We start from the raw sequence: 20,862 nt of genomic DNA, 5'->3' as shown, positions 1-20,862 counted from the left end.
TTATTACAAAAGAGAATTATTATTATTGTTATTAAAGAGAAAGAGTATTCAATTCCCTTGAGACCTGTTATCAGATTACCACCTGATTTTCATGAGTCTCTTTAATACCATAGAATTTTTATTGCTGAAAGAGAATTTAGAGAGCATCTACACAAACATCTTCATTTTATAGATGAGGAAATTGAGACCCATAGAGATTTATGACTTGCCCAGGGTCATACAGCTAGCTAAAGGCAAAGGTAGAACTAGACCATAGGTCTCTTAACTCAGTCTAGTGCTCTTTATAATTTAAAGGTAATTTGCTGTCACAGATGCTTAGCTTCATCTCTTTAGGGGAATGATGTCTTAAAATCTAGGGTACTGACAACTGGGGTGTGTCCTATATGTAGGAAAATACCATAAATAGCATTTATTGAAAACATGAGAAATGAAAGTGTCCCTGATTTGCTTTTTCTTCTGTCCTCCTTTTATCCATCCCTCCTCACTTCCCTCCTCCCATCCCCATTTCCTCCTTTTAGGGCCATGTGGTATTTGATGCTAGTGGTTCTAGGATGGCTCGGACTCTCATTGAACAGCTGCAGGGTGAGGGCAAGGTTTGTGGGGAGGAGAATTGGGATGTGGGAGGGATCCTAAATGGAGAGGGAGACACCAAATGGGGAGAGCTGTCAAGTGGAACGCTGATAAAAATTACAAGGTTATTTCATTTCCTTTTTCCCTGTGCCCTGGCTTATCTTCTCCATTTCTCAGGTGGAAGAAAGTGACAACCATAAAAGTTCTATCCATTCATCTATCTTCCATCTATCCATCCATCCGTCATCCATTTGTCTGTCTGTCTGTCTCTCTATCTGTCTGTCACTTATATATGTACATACATATGCAAATATGTGCATATATACACTATATGTAACTCACTTTATACTTAATAGCTGTATTCCTAAAAAAAGTTGTTTGTAAATTGAATTAAATCCTATTTCCCCAATGACTTATATTACCATTTCGGAGATCCTTTAGCTTCATTTCTTATAGACATTAAAATGCCAAGTTTCTTATATTAAATTTTCCCCACTCTTACTTTCATCCTTGCTCTTCCAATCACGGAGTTTTAATCTGTTTCTATGTTAATCTGTTTATGTTAAACTGCTAATATGTTTTAAATTTGCAAAGGGTTCTAATTATTTCAAACAACATTGCCATTTAAATGATTCATCATTTTTTTTTTTGTAAAGCCAACTACCACCCTGCTTTTTAAGTTTGACATTTCTGTAAATTTATGAATCATTATTGAATTGGGTTTTCTTAATATGAGTTTTCCTGTATGACCAATAAGCTTCTCTGAATTAATTTACTTTCTCTAGTCTTTGGTAAAGAGAATTATTTCTTGGATCTCTTTGAAAAGCTCCTTTTTTCTATCTCAATCCCTTCTTTCTGTGTCCAAGATGAGAAAAAAAGAAAGATATTTAGCTACAACGGAAGGGAAATAAAATAGAGCTTGCAGAAGCTGCCTGGAACAGAGAATGGCAGGGAGAAGTGTGAGACATTGGAATAGATAACTGAGAAAAGTTGTGGAGCGGCCTTTCTCTAGAGAGGTTTAAAGCTAGGAATGATGCTTGTCTGTCTGAGCTGGGTTGGGCATACTGTACTACTTTTATGGGGATCCTTTCAATTCTAAGCTTGACATCCCTAGGGTCACATAGAAGAGAAGTCAAAGAGAATGGCAGTATGGCTCTTCAGGAAATGGGGAGAGAAGGGGATTCTGGTTGTTTTCTAAATTCCTCTTGTGCCTTCTCTATTTCTTTCTTCCACCTAGGTGGAAAATACATGCAGATTGGCTACTATGATAGCACCAAGGATGACCTCCACTGGCTGGGTGCTGATAAGTGGATTGGTAAGTGACATCTGTTGCCTTTTCTGTGACTTTATTTTCTATATCCCTTTTCCTTCTGAGAAGGAAACAAACAAACAAGCCATTATTGTTGATGGAGGTGGAGGGAGGGCTGTGGCTAGAATGTGGTAGCTATAGCACAAGACCCAGGATCAGGAAATTAGAGGGGAATCAAAAAAGACTCATCTAAGTTTATAGAGTAGTAAGAGAGTCACAGATATTAGCAGTAGGTAAACTAAAGTATAGGGTTAGGGCCCTTCACCATAGGCTTGTGGTTGAAGGAAGGAAATGGTTTTCACATTGAGGGTTTCTGATAGAGTGGAAAGACCATGAGCAGAAGAAAATTTCTCTTCCACTAGTTAAATGTGTGACCTTAGGCAAAATACTTAACTTTTCAGTGGTTCATTTTTCATATTTGTAAAAGAAGGTGATTGGTCTAGACAATATCTAAGGCTCTTTGTACATCTAAATCTAAGACTCTTTATACATCTAATATTTATTCTTCTTCTACAATTCTATATTATGGTGTTATCATGAAATATTCAAAATAATCCCAACCCCTGACTTGACTTGAGATGAAAATTCAGGGAGCAAACTGGGGTGTTTATCCTGTAGAAGAAAAAACTAAGGAATGACCTAATTTTTGTCTTCAAGCACATAAAGAGTTTTAAATGAGAAGGATCCTACACAGTACTTTTCATTTATGTGGAAATTAGTTTAAAATAGAAATAACAATTAGTTAAAAAGAAGAATTTCAGAGGGGAACAACTTTGAGCTGGGCAACCGACGGTAAATGTATAGTCTCTGCCCTGAAGATGTTTAAGAGAAAGATAGGAAGCTAGCCAAACATCTGGTCCCTGATGGTTTAGGCTATTGATACCCCACATTTTTTTTTTGTGGTGTTTCAGCACCTTGTTCTTTTATTTAAATATGGCCTTCTCCCCTCCTAAGTATTGTGTGCATATAATATGTATATAGATAAAAAATATACATATATTATATATATGCATGTATATATGTATATATACACATATACAGTGTATTCATATATCCAACATATATTTATATTTTATTTAAGTGAAGGTAATTATTTTGGAGAACTTAGGGGAATTTTGTGATACCCCTTAAGGAATTTGTAGATATTCTAAGCTATTGTGGTTTAGATATTCGCTCTAAAAGCAGATTCTGGACTACATAATATGTTCAAGATTTTTTCCAGCTTTGTGATTCTGTAGTTCTCTTGCTTGATGACTTTTTGATTCAAGGCTAGAAGAAACCTCTTAGTCTACCCTTTTGCCTGATTATGACTGTGCCTTGCTCCTTTCACTGTAATGCACTTCCCTTTGCTTAAGAAACGGAAACTTTACAACCTACTTTGGTGATGAAACTCAACATCTCTCCTGATCCTGCCTGTTAGGAATATTTGCTCCCATAGTGTAACATCTAGATTTTCTGTAGCCTCTCTCCTTTCCTTAGTTGGATTAGGATTTCATATATGTTAGTGTGTGCATGTGTGTGTGTGTGTGTGTGTGTGTGTGTGTGTGTGTGTACGCGCACATGTATCACAGGCATTTGCTTCAGATCCCTCACCCTTTAAAGTTCTATCCTTTTTTTTTCTTTTCTGTTTCATTTCCTTCTCCAATCCAGGAGGGTCCCCCCCAGCTGACCAAACTGTGGTCATCACGACATTCCGCTATCTGTCCCAGAAGCTCTTTATCTCGGTCTCAGTACTATCCAGTTTGGGCATCGTGCTGGCCATCGTTTGTCTCTCTTTTAACATCTACAACTCTCATGTTCGGTCAGTTCCTTCTCCACCTTTCTCTGTTTTTTTTTTAAACTTTATCTCTCAAATGACCACTATGGCCTCTACTCATTAATCTACCCATAAATAGATATCATGGTAGAAACAAAGTTTTGGTTCGTTATAAAGCCAAACCCCAAGAATGTCTGCCCAGTGTTGGCTCACTGACTTTCCAGTTAGCATTTGAATTAAAGTTAGGGATATAGACTATAAATTCCTTCCTGTCCTTCAAGTCATCTATGTGGGGGGGGGGCGGGGGGGGGGGGCGCATGCCTCCTCAGAGGCATTAAAGCACTGATAGGTCCTATGCAAAATATAGACTCAAGGACACTTGTGACACTTGTAGGCCCTCTGTGGTCCCACTTTTTGCCCAGTTATGAACATGATCCTTTCTCCTCTTCCTTCCTAGTATTGGAGAGGGAAATTTCTATCTATATCCAAAGACTACTCTTAATCTGATTTCTCTCAAGCCTTTAAAAGTTTGCTTTCTTGTAGTCCCATGGTCTCCATGCCTGGGCTTACACTTGTGGTATTGAGTGGGAACAATTTGGTTTATCTGCAGAGGGGTAATTGGTCTTCCCCTTTACCCCTCTATTCTAGGTATATCCAGAACTCACAGCCAAACTTGAACAATTTGACTGCAGTGGGCTGCTCCTTGGCTTTAGCTGCTGTTTTCCCACTTGGGTTGGATGGCTACCACATTAGGCAAGGCCACTTCCCCTTTGTTTGTCAGGTAAGGAGCTTTGATCCTGGAAGTTGTGTCCTATTACCATCTTGCTTAAGACATCTCTCATGCTTTATTTTCTCTTTTTTTCCCCTTTTCTCTTATAGCTTTGTTCTTCATATTCCTATCCTCCACCTGTTAATATGCCATGCTTGTCTCTGCCTGACTATTCAAGTCCTTCCCAACCCTATTTATTTTGCAATTAAATTCCAGGGAATGGCATAGTGAACAAAGAAATGGCCTTGGAACCAGGATGTTTTGGTTTCAAGTCCTGCTTCTGGTTGTGTGATCCTGGGGCAGGTCCATTACCCTCAGTGCCCCAAGCAACTCTGCAACTATAAGTTGCAGAGCCCATTCCAATCTACATTGGTTCAGGTAGTAACCAGAATGGGATCTCCCTATGTGGATAAAATTCTGTTAAAAAAATGGAAAGCATTCCAAAGTCACCATTAGACACCTTGTAGGTAGGAGATGAAGTAGAGGTAAAGAAAAAGCATGCATGGACAAGAAATCCACTAGGATAACATCACTGTTGTGTAGTAGGGGTTCAAGATAAGAACTGAAGATTGAGAAGAGGGAGTCCCACATTGGGTTGAGGAGCACTTTATCTTAACTATCCCATGTCCATTTTCTTGGCACTCTTCACTCTCTCCCATCTCTTTGTCTCTGTCTTTCTTCTTGTCTGGATCCTCATATCTTGTGTGTACTCTTTCTCAACCTTATTCCTCCTCTAACAACTCCACAATCTTCAACTCCTCTATTCAAGTTTCTCCCTTGTTCTCTACTTTTCTACTTGCCATGGGCCCCTCTCTTTCTTCTCTCCACTTTCCACAATGCATGTACATATTCTTTTTCTTTCCTTAGGCCCGACTCTGGCTTTTAGGCTTGGGCTTCAGTCTGGGTTATGGCTCCATGTTCACTAAGATCTGGTGGGTCCATACAGTATTCACAAAGAAGGAAGAAAAAAAGGAAAGACGGAAGGTGAGCTGACCTGCCCTCTCCCCTAATCCTCTGCCAAGTCTAGCCCCCTCTACCTCAATCTCCTTATCCTTTCCAGGAATCATTGGTAGATTTTTGGTGGTATTGAAGGTGGGGAGTGGTTGGATCCCCGCATAGGGCTGTCTCTATTAATAATTGTCATGTCCTCTTTGGCTTAGACTCTAGAATCCTGGAAACTTTATGCTACAGTGGGGCTGCTGGTGGGACTGGATGTTTTCACATTGATTATTTGGCAGATTGTGGATCCCTTACATCGAACTATTGAGGTACACTTAAAAGCTATGGAGTTGGAACTGAAGGGACTGAGGGCAATTCGTAATAGCATTGACCTTATTAGAAATTAGTTCAGAAGACCCCAGCAGAGATAACTCTCTGGCCCCTACTAGGCATTGGAGAGACCCTTTTCCCCTTAGAAAGAGCTCTATCAAAGGTGTATTTATTATACAGTTGGAGGGAGGGGAAGGAAGCAGAAGACCTAAGGTATTATATAGATAATAATCAGGTAGGGTACATTTAAGGAACTGATGCTCTCAAAAGTGGGGAGCAGGGATTTGGGGGTGGAGATTGGGAAGGGAAGCTCACAGACAAAAACTGGGAACTGGGAATGTTATTGAGTGGGAGGTCTTGGTATTGAAGATAACTTATTTGGGGAAAGGGGAAAAGTTGGAGACCATATCCTAGACAGGCAGTAGAATGTGAGAAGTGGCAGCCTTTGTACCTATGGTCCCATTTTTCCCTATAGTCTTTCACGAAGGAGGAGCCAAAGCAAGATATTGACATCTCCATTCTGCCCCAGCTGGAGCACTGCAGCTCCAAGAAAATGAATACTTGGCTCGGTAGGTGGGGCATGGGGGACCTGGAGACAAAAGTGATCATGAAAACAGAAGGGAGGAGGACAGAAACAATGAAGGGGGTTGGGGAAATGGGTAGGAGTCACCTGGGGTAAATGCACAAAGTTTTAACATTTTTAACAACTTGGATTGCATATCTCCCATGTGAAAGTACTTCATATAATAAAGGCTTTTCCAAGAATGGAAGACAATTTATCTCTGTCTGCAAGGAACTGAAACTCTAAGATAGAGATATGAGTCACACTTCTGTAGTGGCAGAGGAATAAGCTGGGACTACCTTATCGACAAGTATATACCATCTGTGACTGGCAAGTTAGAGGCTTCATTCTCTTTTGGTTCAGTTGGTGTTGCTATGTTCTATAGCCACAGACTATGTGACTTGACCCTGGAAAGTCCTGTTATATACACACACCATATTTGTTCTTGGCTGCCAGAATTGGTGATCTGGAAAGCCAGTATGTACAGTTCAGGACAGTACATCACCTTTACTGAGAAAAAAACTTGGAGCATATGTCCTGCTGAAAAGAGGCCAGCAGTATCACCTTATATTCAAAGGATAGCCCCTTATAGGGAAAAGGGAATGAGATTTAGGGAAGATAAGTGGGAGGTGGGGTCAATATGGGAGGGCGGGAAGAAGGGATTGGTGGTGCTACTCAATAAGAGAAACTAGAAAGGTCATCCTTCACTTTGCTTTAATGACAAATTATGGAGCTGTTATAAAAGATGGCAGCTGGTGAAGGATTAGGGAAGTTGAGGGTATTGGGGAAGGAACAGGTGTTGGGAGGAAGTGAAGATCATTGTTTACCATGTGACCTCTTTATTCCCTAGGTATCTTCTATGGGTATAAGGGACTATTGCTGCTGCTTGGGATTTTCCTTGCTTATGAGACCAAGAGTGTCTCCACTGAGAAAATCAATGACCACCGTGCTGTTGGCATGGCAATCTACAATGTGGCGGTGAGCCATTTTGATATTATCTCTGAATCAATGACATGTAGGTACACATGGGTAGATCATCCCAGGACTCAGAAATGGAGTTCTGATAACATTAAGGTTGTGGAGCCTAAGATCAGAGGCTTAACCAAGAATTTGTGATACTAGAGCAAATTCACCTGGCTTGGGTAGGGAGGCGGGGAAAAGGGGTAGAGTAGAAATGGGGGGAGGTGGCATAGTCTTCCCTAGGAGCAGTCATACTGGAAAAGGAGTTGACTTGTCCCCCAGGGAGCCTGACTCATGCCTCCATGGCATAGAAAACAGTTCCTGCCCTTTCCACAGCCCTTCCATTCCTCCACCTTAGGAAGAGTTACAGAGGAGAGGTATTACTAGAGTGACACCCCAGTCTTTAGACTGGGGTGGGTGGCCTTGGACTGGGAGATGAATTGAACTGGGAGAAACAGGCTGAAAACATACCTCCCATTGTTAGCACCCTGGTTGGAGGCACCTTCATTATGGCTCTGGCTAAGATTCATATTAAGTCTAAAGGAAATGGATTCTGCTCCTCCTCTTCACAGTGCTTTTGATCATAGTATCATTTAATAATTGGTTATTGAATGAAATTAAATGTCTTTCCATTTCTGAGGCAGATGGGGAATACCAAATGTGTGTGTAGGCTAATTCTATGCCTACCTATTGGCTATACTCATATCTCTGAGGAAGCACAGGGGAGAAGGGGATTGGTCAGGACTGAGGAAATAATTGTGGGATAAATTTCTTTGGAATTCATCTCCAAACCAATGGTTACCATGATCCCTGACAGAGGTTATCTCTAATGAGATAACCAAAGGAAATATGCTTTCCTTGGTGGCTCCCCAAATTTACATTGTGATAAGAATTAGGGAGGGAGGAAATTTGTCCCACATCTTCTTGGACTCTAAAATTCCCAGTGTCTTTAATCTCTTATTTTTCAGGTCCTGTGTCTCATCACTGCCCCAGTCACTATGATCCTGTCCAGTCAACAGGATGCCGCTTTTGCCTTTGCTTCTCTTGCCATTGTATTTTCCTCCTACATTACCCTAGTTGTGCTTTTTGTGCCCAAGGTGAGGCTTTGGGATAGGAGGAAGCTGTTTTTCTTAATGAATTCCCTTTTCTTAATCTGGATTTATCTATGTTTTCTAATTCTTCCTGACTCTATCTCTGTCCTTTTGTCTTTTGTTTCTCTTTAACCCTCTTTCTTATTCCTCTTGTATTTTATCCCTTCCCATAACCCAGGAGTTCTCCCTCCCCCTCCATATACTTTCTAGACTCTGATTTTACCCTTCCCCCTCCCCACCTTAGCCATTAGACTCAGGTGAGTGTTTTGTTCTCCTTTCTGTACCAATTCCCCTCAGATGCGAAGACTAATCACCAGAGGAGAGTGGCAGTCTGAGGCTCAAGATACCATGAAGACAGGTTCATCTACCAATAACAATGAGGAAGAGAAATCACGACTGCTAGAGAAAGAGAATCGGGAGCTAGAGAAGATCATTGCTGAGGTGGGTGGAAGAGTCTAAGGGAAGGTCAGCTTGTGATTCTGAGGGACAGGTAGTTTTGAGAAGAAGGGTTTGTAGGGTTTATATTCTATTTTATTCTATTTGTAAGTTGAAAGCTTTCATTTCTTATCTTTTCCCTTTCATTCATTTCCTTCTAACTCCTTTATTCTCTTGCCATCCTCCTGGTATCCCTTTTCTTTCCTCCTTCTCAATTCCCCCCTCCTTTTTTCTTACCTCTTTCCCTCTCCTCCTTCAACATTCCCTCCCTACTCCCTGTCATCTCTTTCCTTTTTGCTCTTATTTTTCTGCCACTAGAAAGAGGAACGCGTCTCTGAACTTCGCCATCAGCTCCAGTCTCGGCAGCAGCTCCGTTCACGGCGTCATCCCCCAACTCCCCCGGACCCTTCAGGGGGCCTTCCTTGTGGTACCTCTGAGCCACCTGACCGGCTCAGCTGTGATGGGAGCCGGGTCCATTTGCTCTATAAGTGAGGGAATGGGAATGAGGGGAAGGGAAAGAGATAAGGGCTTTTTTTGGGGGGGGAGGAATGAAGGAAGGGAAGTGGGAAAAGATTTTGGAGAGCATTAGGGAGAAATAGGGAGAAGCCCTCATCCCCTGGGGGACAGAAATGGGCTTTCTAATCCCACTGCTGTCTGTCTGTCTCTCCTGGGGTGGGTTGGGTTTCCAGCACTGTGGGAAACAAGCCTCTTTCCTCATACCCATACATCTTCATGTCCTGCTTTATTACCTCATCTCTAATTGCTCCTGGTCATCTCTTGATGTATATATACTCATCACTACCATCTCCTTTCTTCTTGTGACTCACATCTAACTCCATCTCCAATCCACTTGACTCATTTAATTCATACTTACTGTGTTCCTCTGGACCCCTCCTGCCACATACTATGTACCTTTTTATACTCTCATACACTCATAGTTCTATGTACTTTATAAATGTGTTTTTTTCCTTCTTTCTCGCCATTGTCTTTTCCAGTGTTGGGTCATTCCTATTCTTAATTTAGCACCTTTGTGCTTTTTCACTCTTCTCCCTGCTCCCTTCACAAACATTCAGGCTCTCCCACTTAGCCTTCTTACTTTGCCCGCATTCTTCTTTTCCTTGCCCAGGCTTATTTGCACTTTTGCCTCTGACTTATTCCTGCCTGTGCTTGCCACTGCATATAGACTCTTCCCACACATCTTTGCTCACAAAGATACTTGGTTTACATTCATTTCAGCACATGTATTTTAAGGATTTCATATGTCCTAGGCACAAAGAAAGATGAAAAACCACCTAGTCCCTATCCTTTTGGAGTTTAAAGTTTAGTAGAGATTAGATAAGTTAACAATCAGTTTTAATACAAGTTAGAGTATTATAAACACATAGGAAAGGCCATGGTGACATGAGCAATTTGAAGGATCATTTGTGGTTGGAGATGTCCAGTAAATTAGAGAAGCTGTGTGATATGGTGCATTGGGAGCTGACCTTGAAAACCTGGAAGACCTGGGTTCAAGTCCTGACTCTGATGTGCACTAACTGTGTGACACTGGCTGAGTAACGTAAGCTCTCATTGCTCTTGCCAGCCCTCTAAGACTATAAGTTGCATGAGGTGCCATCCTGCACTGATAGTTTCCTTACTTGAGAGTTCCCTATGCCAATAAAATCACAGGTTCAGTCCTGTCATTGTGCTCATGGTCATGTGCGTTTTTACATATGCCACTATCTGCAAGTGCTATAACTAATGCTTTTCTTACACATGCTCAGTCACCTCTGTATTCTTTGTACTTTTATAGCCACATGTTTACTTTTTCTGTATATTCTCATTCATAAACCCATGTGCCCTTCCTACACATTCATTGTTCATGTTGATGGATTTCCTCTCCTTCTATGCTTGCTTGCTTCCTCTTGCCCATACCCCTACCCATGCGATAACCTCCCCTTTCCCTCCCCTCATATGATACTCACCTTCCTATAGTCACAACCACTTAGCACTCTATCCATATTCATATCTGTCCTCTCTGTGATCCTCCTTTCTAACACAACTCCCTTGGGCTTAGGTTTTGGGGAGAATTGATGGAGAAGGCATAGGGGGAGTAATTGAGCTACTTCTACTGGTTAGCTGGTAAGCAGTCTTGACCTGAAGGAAAGGTGCCTTCAACAACTAGGATAAATAGATGGACATACTGGGCATGGATATTTCCTCATATTGTGGTGTCTTCTGGGGAAGATTCTCCTAGGCCTTCAATAAACCAGAGATCAATGTGACAGATGGCATCTCTTCCTTCCTCTTGTTGAGAAAGGAGCAAACCACCTCTTTATCTTGGAAGACTGAAGCAATTACTTAAATTTTAAGTCAATGAGGCATTGAGGAGAATGTTTTTTTTTTCCTCTTGTGGGGGAGAGGGTGGTAGCTGCCATTTAGAATCATTGAGGGGAGGAAGGACTCCTTAACAGGAATAGTCTCTACATCCTGAAGCATGTTGACATCAGAGTCTGAGAAGTCTCCTTTGCACTTAAAATACCATGAGAACATCTATAGAAGATGAATGAAATGGCATTATAAGGAATCCTTCAGCAGTAAAATTCTTTGAACACTGCTTCCTGGGGAAAAAAGTATGAGGGCAGTGAAATAAAATCTTTATTATTTAATGATCAAAAGTTAAGACTGTGCTGCTTAGATTTTTGTATCCTGTGAGCTCCCAGGCTTTGCAGGGAGATATCTCTTGTTCTCTTACTTTTCTTTTTCTGGAACTTGATTTATTGCCTCTTGATGACCACATGTCTTGGCAGAGAGATGCTTGGCCCTTGACATCCTATTTAAAGTTAAAGAGAATTAATGATTTCTAATTCCTTATATTATAAAGACATTATGTTACATAATTATGTATCATATAAAGATGTATTATATTATTATAAAGACAGAAGGAACATAGATAATTGATGTCTATTGAATCCCATCTCCTTCTGATATAACTTCTAGGGAGGAAGGAGGAGGAAGAAAATGACTATGGCCTAGATAATCCCTCTTAGGCAGCATACAGAAAGAGAAGTGTGTTACCACCATCCTCATGGAAAAATTAAAAATTTGAAGGTGAAGTTTTTTCAGTAGCTGAGCTCACAAAGGGGAAACCAGTCTTCCTTAGCATGAGGGATGATGCTGGGGAAACCTACTGGAAGAACTCTGTCTCGTGTAATGAGAATACATTGATTACAGAGCAGTTAGGAAGACTTTTCTCTCCTCACTCCCTGCCCCGCCTTGCTCTGGGAAGGAGTTACAGTATCATGGAACCCTTAAGTTGGAAGGGACCTTACCAATTCTATTGCAACTTTTTCCCCCAAAGGCATCCTCTCTGAATCCATGCACTTCCTGAAGACCTCCAATGGGAGGAATCCCATTCTCTCCCAAGGGAGTCCATCCTACTTGTGTACAGCTTTGATCATTAGGAAATTTTTCCTGACATCAAGTACAAATGGACTTCTCTGCAATTTCTACTGAGTTCTCCTCATTCTGAAGTCTAATCCCTTCTATACAACTCTTCAGGAACTTTATCCAGGGCCTTCTCCAGTCATCCTGATCTATTTCTCACCCTTGGGCCCAAGAGGCTCTGGAGGAGAAAGTGAGACTGGTGACTTTGCACAGCCCTCCCTCACTTAAATCCAATCCACTTGCAAGTCATGACACAACCTCCCTGATGTCATGGTCCTCTTCGAGAATGTAGAACAAACAACTTTAGATACTTAGGATCATTGATGAAGTGCTAGAAGGGAACCATTTAGTCCAACCTTATTTTAAAGTGGTAGTAACTGAGACCAGGTGAAGTTATTAATTGCCCAAGGTCACACAAGTAATAAATATCAGAGGTGGAATTTGAACATGTGTACTTTCACATCAGAGTCAGTGCTCTTTGATATACCACTGAACACAGTTATCAGGTCCCTGCTCCTTCCTCCCTGCTCCCTGCAGTCTTCTCTAGACTAAATATTCCTAGTTTCTTCAATGAACCTCACATGGTAGAATCAAGGAACTTCATTACCCTGATCTCCCTCATATGGACTCTTTTGGGTATTAATTACCAATGTCCTTTCTAAAATGATACAGAACAATACTACAGGTGTAATCTGACCATGGCAAAGTACCAAAGGACTATCACTTGTTGCAAGAAGCTATGTTTTTCTTAACATGCCCCAAAATGAGATTTCACATTGTTGACTCATATTGCTCTTTCAGTGTACCAAAACCCCAAGGGTTTTTTTTTTTCGAACTACTATGTAAACTTGTCCCCCACATCTGATGCTTGTGAAATTGATTTTTTGAACTTAAGTGCAAGACATTACATTATTTACTAAATTTCCTCTTACAAGATTTAAGTATTTCTAGATCTTTTGGGATCCTCTGTCATCTGATGATTTGGTAAGATTTATTGAGCACATATTACTATGGCTCAGGCACTATACTAGGTACACAGAGGAAAAAAAAAGAAATAATCCCTACCCTCAAGGAGCATGTACTCTATTGGGGGGAAATAACATGTAAATATGAAATTATATTCCAATTAATTTTAAGGAGGAGGAGGCTTTTGTTGAATGTCACATTTGAACTGAGCTTTGAAGGAAGCAATGGATTCATGGAGATACAGGTAAAGAAGGAGTGTATATTAGGTATAGGGGACAGCCTGTGCGAAGACAGACAGAAGATGAAACATATGAAGAACAGCAAGTGCTTTGATCTGACCAAAGAAGACATGAATGGGAATAATATATAATAAGCCTATAAAGCTTTAAGCATCAAACAGAAACTTGCATTTTATCCTGCTTTTATCCTGGAGCTAAGAGGAAGCTGCTGAAGTTTTTCGTGTAAAGAGAATGACATGGTTGGTAATTTGGGAATACCACTTTGGCAGCAATGTGGATGGGCAGCTAGGTGGTGCAGTGGATAAAGTGCCAGCCTGGAGTCAGGAATACTTATCTTTCTGAGTTCAAGTCTGGCCTGAGACACTAGTACTGTGTAACCTTGGGTAAGTCACTCAACTCTGCCTCAGTTTCCTCATCTGTAAAAATGAGCTGGGAAAGGAAATGGCAAACCATTAAAGTAACTTTGTGAAAAAACCCTGAATAGGTCATGAAGAATCCAACAGGATTGAAAAATGACAACATAGGGAAGGAGTCAGTTTGGAAGGTTATTGTTAACTATCTCTTCTTAACTTTGGGTTATCTATAAATTGGATGAGCCTTTTATGCTTTACACATAAAATGCTTTAAGCATTTATGATCCCCATCTCCTCCCTACTATCTTAAATAGAGCAGAAGCCTGGGGCATTGCACTGGAGACTTGCCAAATTTACATTGAACTATTAGAGACTACTCCTTGAGTCTGTCCATTCGTCCAGTTCTGAATCTGTCTAATTCTTTCTTGTCTAACCTTTAGCTCTTGACATTTTTCAACATGAATAGTGTAATATACTTTATTGAATACTGATTAAAAATCTGCACAAGCACTTTATGGCATTCCCTTGACCCACCAATTAAGTAATCCTGTCAAATAAAAAAACATGATGATGGTGTCCTTGAAGCCTCTTTGTGATCACTACTTCCTTTTCTAGATATTCACTAATAATATGTTTAACAAATTAATTTTGCCAGGAAACAAAGTGAAGATCACAGTCGGATAATTTGTATACTCTAGGAGTTAGGATTTATAAAGCACTTCATGGTTTGGAAAACACTTAACCAATATTAACTCATTTTATCCTCTCAGCAACCCTGGGAGGTAAGGCTATTATTTATCTCCATTTTACAGATGGGAAAACTGAGGCAGAGGTTAAGTGACTAGACTAAGTTTACAGAGCTATTAATATATGAGGACATATTTGAACTCAGCTCTTTCTGACTTCGGATCTAGTGATCTATTCCTTGTACTACCTACCTAGCTTCCTCTAGAGATACTATACTCATTTCCTTCTTTTTTGAAATGGGAAAACTTTTTTTGTTACATTTCATTGTACTTTAGTTGAAAGGAAAATTCTTCATTTGGGCTTTCCACCCTGATTAATTAAAAGGATTTCATTATAAGTTTGTCAGGTTGACAGGCTGATCTTTGGAATTCAGCAGTGGCTTCGAGATGGAGACAGCTTTTATAGGCAACTTTAAGACAATCCAGATTGGTCCACCTCAGCAAAAGAGGTTGGACCTTTACATCTCAGTGCCTCCCCAAGGTAGCAAGAATTTGGAGGTAAAACAAAAAGCTACAGACTTGGTTTCTCCTCCGTCAGAACCTTCCTCAGCACTGATTGATAAGCAGGGCTGGGGACAATGAATGAGCCATCGAGTTAACAGTCTCGGCTCATTTTGAACTTTTTTAGTATTCCTGACATTATTCTTATGGGATTGTGCCATACTTTATATTCATCATCTTATTTGCCTTTGCTTCCATTTTCCATACATATCTTTTTAAAATACAAGTTGGTTGGTGAGTTCTTTATTCATCCACTTAAGATCTCTCCAGACAAGTCCCATGTTTTCCTCCTCAGAATTGTTGATACTTGAGGCTTGTAAAGCAAGCCTAGCATCCGTCTTTCTCTTCCTCCACCACACTCTGATCTTATCTACTTTTTAAAAAAAAGTTTAAAAATTTTTTTCGTTCCAAATTCTCTCCCTCTCTCCTTCCCTTCCCCACCTTGAGAAGGCAAGCAATTTGATATGCTATACATGTGAAGTCATGCAAAATGTTTCCATATTAGTTACGTTGCAAAAGAAAGAAAAAACCAAGAAACATAGAGAAGTAAAAAAAAAAAAGTATGCTTTGATCTGCATTCAGACTCCATTTCTTTCTTTGGAGGTGGATAACATTTTTCATTGTAAGTCCTCTGGAATTGTCTTATATTGCTTTAGAATAACTACGTCATTTACAGTTGATCAGCAGACAATGTTTCTGTTACTGTGTACATGTTCTGGTCCTGCTCATCTCATTTTGCATAAGCCTTTCCATGTTTTTCTAAAAGCATCCTGCTCATCATTTCCTATAGCACAATAGTGTTCCATCACGATCAGATATCACAACTTGCTCAGCCATTTTCCAATTGATGGGCATCCCCTCAGTTTCCAATTTTTTTTTCACCACAAAAAGAGCTGCTATAAATATTTTTATACATGTAGGATCTTTTCTCTTTTCTTTGATCTCTTTGGGATACAGGCCTAGTAGTGGCATCTCTGTCTTTTCATCAATCTGGGACAGGATTCCCCTTCAGGATTCTGACCTCCTTCCTGCCCTAGTTAATACTTTTGTGCTCAGAGCTGCCAACATCAAGTTTAAAATAGCAGAGAGGAAATAGCTTTTCCTTAAGATCAGAGTTTACCATCCATATTGCCAATTCTGCTCTAGCTGATTTTCTAACCTTTTGGACTCTGGAACTGTCTGCCTAGAGTGAAATGCGGACACTTGTCCTCCCTGCCTTAACTAGCTTTCCTTTGGTAACCACCTTACATTTCTGGTCCAGTCCTCAGGCATTAGAGGGTGCCCTATTATTGTGATATCATAAAAAATGAATGACTTTTAATTTGAAGTGCAAAATTCTCGTCTCACCTATTTCTTGGGGATTATTTATCATATAGGGGTTATGACCTCAAAAATCCCTTCAACTCCTAAAGAAAAGATTTCCTGCCCTTTTTTGGATAGCTCTTTTCTATTGCTGCCCTTGTATGACAGAGCTATACTCAGACTCATCTGTACTCAGGTGTTGGAATATATATTTACTCCCATAGTACCCTATCCTTGGACATGGATCCTATTTCTAGCATCACCTAACGCCCTCCACCCCTAACTTGGCTATTAGAGAAAATTGCAGCTTCAACTAGGTTACCGTGGACCATGCATTAGGGGATGGGCCTCTAAGAAATCTATACTGTTTATACCTCATGGCCATTACTATATATCTGGTTTTGTGTGTGTATGTTGGGGAAGGATGGATATAGAAAAAGCACTAGCAACTGAAGACAATGAAAGGCTTCTTTCAGGCAGTGGCTTAGCTTTGAAGGAAGTTAGGAATTATGAGACATGGAGATGAGGGGAGAGTACATTCCAGACACAGAGGACAACCTGTGTAAAGACAAGGAGATGAGAGACTGAATGTCATATGTGAGAAACAGAGACAAGGCTGGTTTAGTCAGATCATGATGTGTGTAAAGTATCATCAGCCTTGAAAGGTAGGTTGAAGCCATGTTATGAAGGGCTTCCTTCTAGCCTCTGACCCTTCATATCAACCATTTTCCTTCCCTCGCTTGCTTTAATTCCTCCCCTCCTCATTAATTAGTCAAATACTCATTGAATGTAATATGTGCTAGTTATATCCATCTCCTTTGAAACCACTACCAGAAGGCCTTTGTTGATTTCCCCCTACTCTATTCTAGTCTTTTATTCTTCATCCCCTCCCCAAAAGAAGCCAAAACACTTTCCAATTTTGCACACAGTGGAAGTGTTTCTCTTTTCTGTTGGGCCTTACTTTTCTTGTTCCAGAGCTTAAGATTTATTGCCTCTGTCTGACCACATGTCTTGGCAGAGAGGTGCTTGGCCCCTGATATTCTATTTAAAGCTAAAGAGAATTAATAATTTCTAATTCTCCATATTATTATAAAGACATGTTACATAATCATATTATATAAAGATATATTGCTATAAAGAAAGAAGGAATGTAGTTGATTCCTACTGAATCCTATCTTCTTCTGTTATAACTTCAAGGGAAGAGGAAGAAGAAAATAACTATGGCCTGGATAATTCCTGTTAGGCAGTGTACAGAAGGAGAAGTAGTTTACCACCATGCTCTTGCAAAAATTAAAAGTTTGAAGGTAAAGATTTTTTCAGTAGCTGAGCACACAAAAGAGAAATCAGCCTTCCTTAGCTTGAGTAGTGATGATAGGGGAACCTAGTGGAGGAACACTGTCTGGTTATTGGCTACAGAATAGTAGTTAGGAAGAGTTTTCTTCTCCATCCCCTCTCCCCTTCACTCTGAGAAGGAGTTACAGAATCATGGAACCCTTAAGTTGGAAGGGACCTTACCGACTCTATTGCAACTCTTTCCTCCAAAGGCATCCTCTCTGAATCCATGCACGTCCTGAAGACCTCCAATGGGAGGAATCCCATTCCTTCCCAAGAGAGTCCATCCTATTTGTGTACAGCTTTGATCGTTAGGAAATTTTTCCTGACATCAAGTACAAATGGACTTCTTTGAAATTTCTACCTAGTCCTCCTCATTCTGCTTTCTCCTCCACATGACAGCTCTTCAGATACTTCATCCAGGGCCATCTCCAGGCATCCTGATCTATATCTCTTCACTGGACCCAAGAGGCTCTGGAGGAGAAAGTGAGACTGGTGACTTTGCACAGCCCTCCCTCACTTAAATCCAATGCACTTGCAAGTCATGGCATCACCTCCCTGATGTCATGGTCCTCTTCAAGAACAAAAGACAAACAGCTTCAGATCAGATTGAATGTTTCTAAAGGGAGAATCCTAGAATCATAAAATTTGAAAATTGGAACATATCTCATCATCCACCTTGTCTAACCCATTTATGAAATGAATTCCCTCTATAACATACCCAACAAGTGGTTCTGTCTGGTCTCTCCTTGAAGATCTCCAAGGAGGGATAACTTGCCACCTTTCTAGACAGCTCATTTCTACTTTTGGATAGCCATAATTGTTGGAAGTTTTTCATGATATTGAGCCTAAATTTGCCTTTTTTGTAATTTCTACTTATTGTTCCTGGTTCTTCTCTCTGGGGACAAATGGAATTAATTCCTACTCCACATGACAACCCCACCCTTTAAATATTTGAATTTAGTCATCATATCTCCTCTCTTCCCAAGTCTTACTTTCTACAGGTAAAATATGCTCAGTAACCTCAAACAATCCTCATATAAAATGGACTCAAGACTTTTCACTATCCTGATTGCCCTTCTCTGGACAATCTCAAGCTTATCAATGTCTTTAATTAATTGTAATGCCTAGAACTGGACACAAAATGAGTGAGGGCAGAGTATAGTGGAACTACCACCCTTATTCCTGGAAGCTTTGTTCCTCTTAATGAAGTCCAGGTGCCTGCCAAAATCTCTAATTAACTTGGTCTTTATGATCAGAGACCTCCAAAAATGTGCACCCTACAGAGTCCAAAGGGTCTTGGAGCAGAGACTACTGAATGCCTCATTGTAGGTCTCCTAGAGTTCTAATCTTTTTGGGGATGACTCAATAAATGATGGATACCCAGGTGAGGAATGTGGACTCTCCAAAAGCTAGAGTTCATTAAAACTCTAGGCTTCTTTCTCTATTATGGGAAACAGAGTGTCAGATTATTCTAAACTGTTTTTGGAATGATCTGCCATGTTCATGGAAGGTTGCATAGATCCAATTTATCAAACCTATTTTCCTTAGTAATTGTATTTCTTCCCTGTAGAATTTCTTCTGAAGACTGACTGTAATGGCAATTCATTTTTATGGGTGTTCTGGGCTGGGTCTGACTCAGGCCAGTTCCCTGTTAGTTATGTATCATAGTAGAGTAAAATGAGACACTCAAGACATTCAACAATTAACAAAAGGAGATTCACCAAGCATATGGTGAATGGTGGTATGGCAGGTGTGGGGAACATGTGACCTCGAGGCCACATGTGGTCTTCTAGGTCCTTGTAATGGGAGTTAAAAATATTTTCCACCCATTGATAGGCCTCAGATGGTACTATTGAGGGAGGCTTGATTGGGGGAAGCTTGTTTTGTATGGGGCCCACACCTTTTGCTGATTGCTGGTGAGGCACTGGGTCATATACTCTGAGGTGAGTTTTGCTTTGGTTCTTAGTTTTTGGAACAAGGTTCATGTGCCAGATGAGACTCTGGGCAGCTGTTTTAAGAAGCCCCCTGGCTTTGGAAACCCATATGTTGGTACTTTTCTCTGTGGTAATGATTTATGGATTGCCTGTGGTCAGACAGTTGGAAGCCCTGTTTGTTGGTCCTGCTTGTATTTTCTTTGTTAGTATATGTGTTTGATTAAAGTGATTGTTGACCCCTCAAAAGTTGCTTTTCTTTTAGAAAAGCAAATCTAAGAGCCTCCTGTGTATGCTGGGATGCTTACTGCTACAGTCCTCAAGTGTGGCTCTTAGACTGAATCCAAGTTTTACAGAACAAATCCTTTCATTAAGAGGATTTGTTCTCTGAAGTTTGGAATCAGTCAAAGAGCCACACTTGAGGACCTAGAGAACCACATGTGGCCTTGAGTCTGCAGGTTCCCCACTCCTGGTCTAGGAACACTAAGAATTGATTCAACTGAGTGAAGTTTTCTTGCCTCTGAGTTCATCATAGGGGTCTACCAGTCAAGTGTGAAAGAATGTCTGGAGCTCTGTTAGGGCTTTTAGTACTCAGACAACCAGGAAATGATGCCTTGAATCTTCTGAGCCAATTAAATCTGGAGGATGATTTCAATACCTTTTAAGAAAACACTTGCATGGGGGTGAGGGCTAGAGTATTGTACTCACTATACCCTATCCCTTGGTGGCAAGACCCTTAAGGCCTTCAAGAAAACTTTCTACCACTTAAGTAATTTTTTATTATTTATTATATGCTGATCTCAGGAATCCAAGCAGCCTGATATAAGTAGCACCAAAGGAGGAAAAAGAACACTAAGCTAGAAAGATGACAAAAGAAAACAAATAATGTAAGCCTCCTGAAGGTGTGTCTGAATATGGAAGAACTAAGAACAGAAATCCCAGGCTTCATCTTCCCCTTTAGAAACATTGAAATTCCTAGATCTGAACCATAGGGCAGCAGATGCCAAATTTTTGCAGTTTAGATTATGTCTCTATATAAAGGGGTGACCGAGGAGGAGCAGCACAGGAAAATCAGGGCTACAGCAAAAATGATGATACTTCCTGTAAAGTCATCGATCCTGATTAGGAGTCAGGAAGAATTGTCTTGTACCCATTTAATGTCCCCAGGTCCCACAGCCAGGACTTTCCTCTCTCTGTAAGCCTCATGGTGGGGAAGGAATCCCAAACATTTGCTCTATTAGGGGCTTCTAAGGATTTCTCCTCCTGTAGGGGATAGGTTTGCATTCACCTCCCCTTTATTGCCTGAAAGCAAGCCACCCCCCAACAATGTCACCCATTTGTT

The 20,862-nt window shown here is 40.6% G+C and overlaps 1 protein-coding gene across 4 annotated transcripts in view; it reads left to right on the top strand.

Moving 5' to 3' along the window:
* GABBR1 (gamma-aminobutyric acid type B receptor subunit 1) overlaps nucleotides 1–11,383 on the top strand; it is a 44,522-nt gene extending 33,139 nt beyond the window's left edge. For 3 of the 4 annotated variants that reach the window (XM_072641516.1, XM_072641518.1, XM_072641519.1), the window contains 12 exons: nucleotides 519–582; nucleotides 1,808–1,885; nucleotides 3,530–3,680; nucleotides 4,284–4,416; nucleotides 5,272–5,388; nucleotides 5,565–5,672; nucleotides 6,149–6,242; nucleotides 7,086–7,213; nucleotides 8,164–8,292; nucleotides 8,584–8,727; nucleotides 9,040–9,209; nucleotides 10,948–11,383. In XM_072641516.1, the coding sequence (XP_072497617.1) occupies nucleotides 519–582; nucleotides 1,808–1,885; nucleotides 3,530–3,680; nucleotides 4,284–4,416; nucleotides 5,272–5,388; nucleotides 5,565–5,672; nucleotides 6,149–6,242; nucleotides 7,086–7,213; nucleotides 8,164–8,292; nucleotides 8,584–8,727; nucleotides 9,040–9,209; nucleotides 10,948–10,957 (1,326 nt within the window). In that variant the 3' untranslated portion in view covers nucleotides 10,958–11,383. Of the gene's footprint in view, nucleotides 1–518; nucleotides 583–1,807; nucleotides 1,886–3,529; nucleotides 3,681–4,283; nucleotides 4,417–5,271; nucleotides 5,389–5,564; nucleotides 5,673–6,148; nucleotides 6,243–7,085; nucleotides 7,214–8,163; nucleotides 8,293–8,583; nucleotides 8,728–9,039 lie in introns of all 4 variants that reach the window. The other variant, XM_072641517.1, reaches the window with a different exon arrangement.
* The last annotated feature ends 9,479 nt before the right edge of the window (nucleotides 11,384–20,862 follow it).

The sequence above is a fragment of the Notamacropus eugenii genome, chromosome 2 (genome assembly GCF_028372415.1).
Source record: "Notamacropus eugenii isolate mMacEug1 chromosome 2, mMacEug1.pri_v2, whole genome shotgun sequence".
NCBI lineage: Eukaryota > Metazoa > Chordata > Mammalia > Diprotodontia > Macropodidae > Notamacropus > Notamacropus eugenii.
This window is presented reverse-complemented; position numbering and strand designations above follow the sequence as displayed.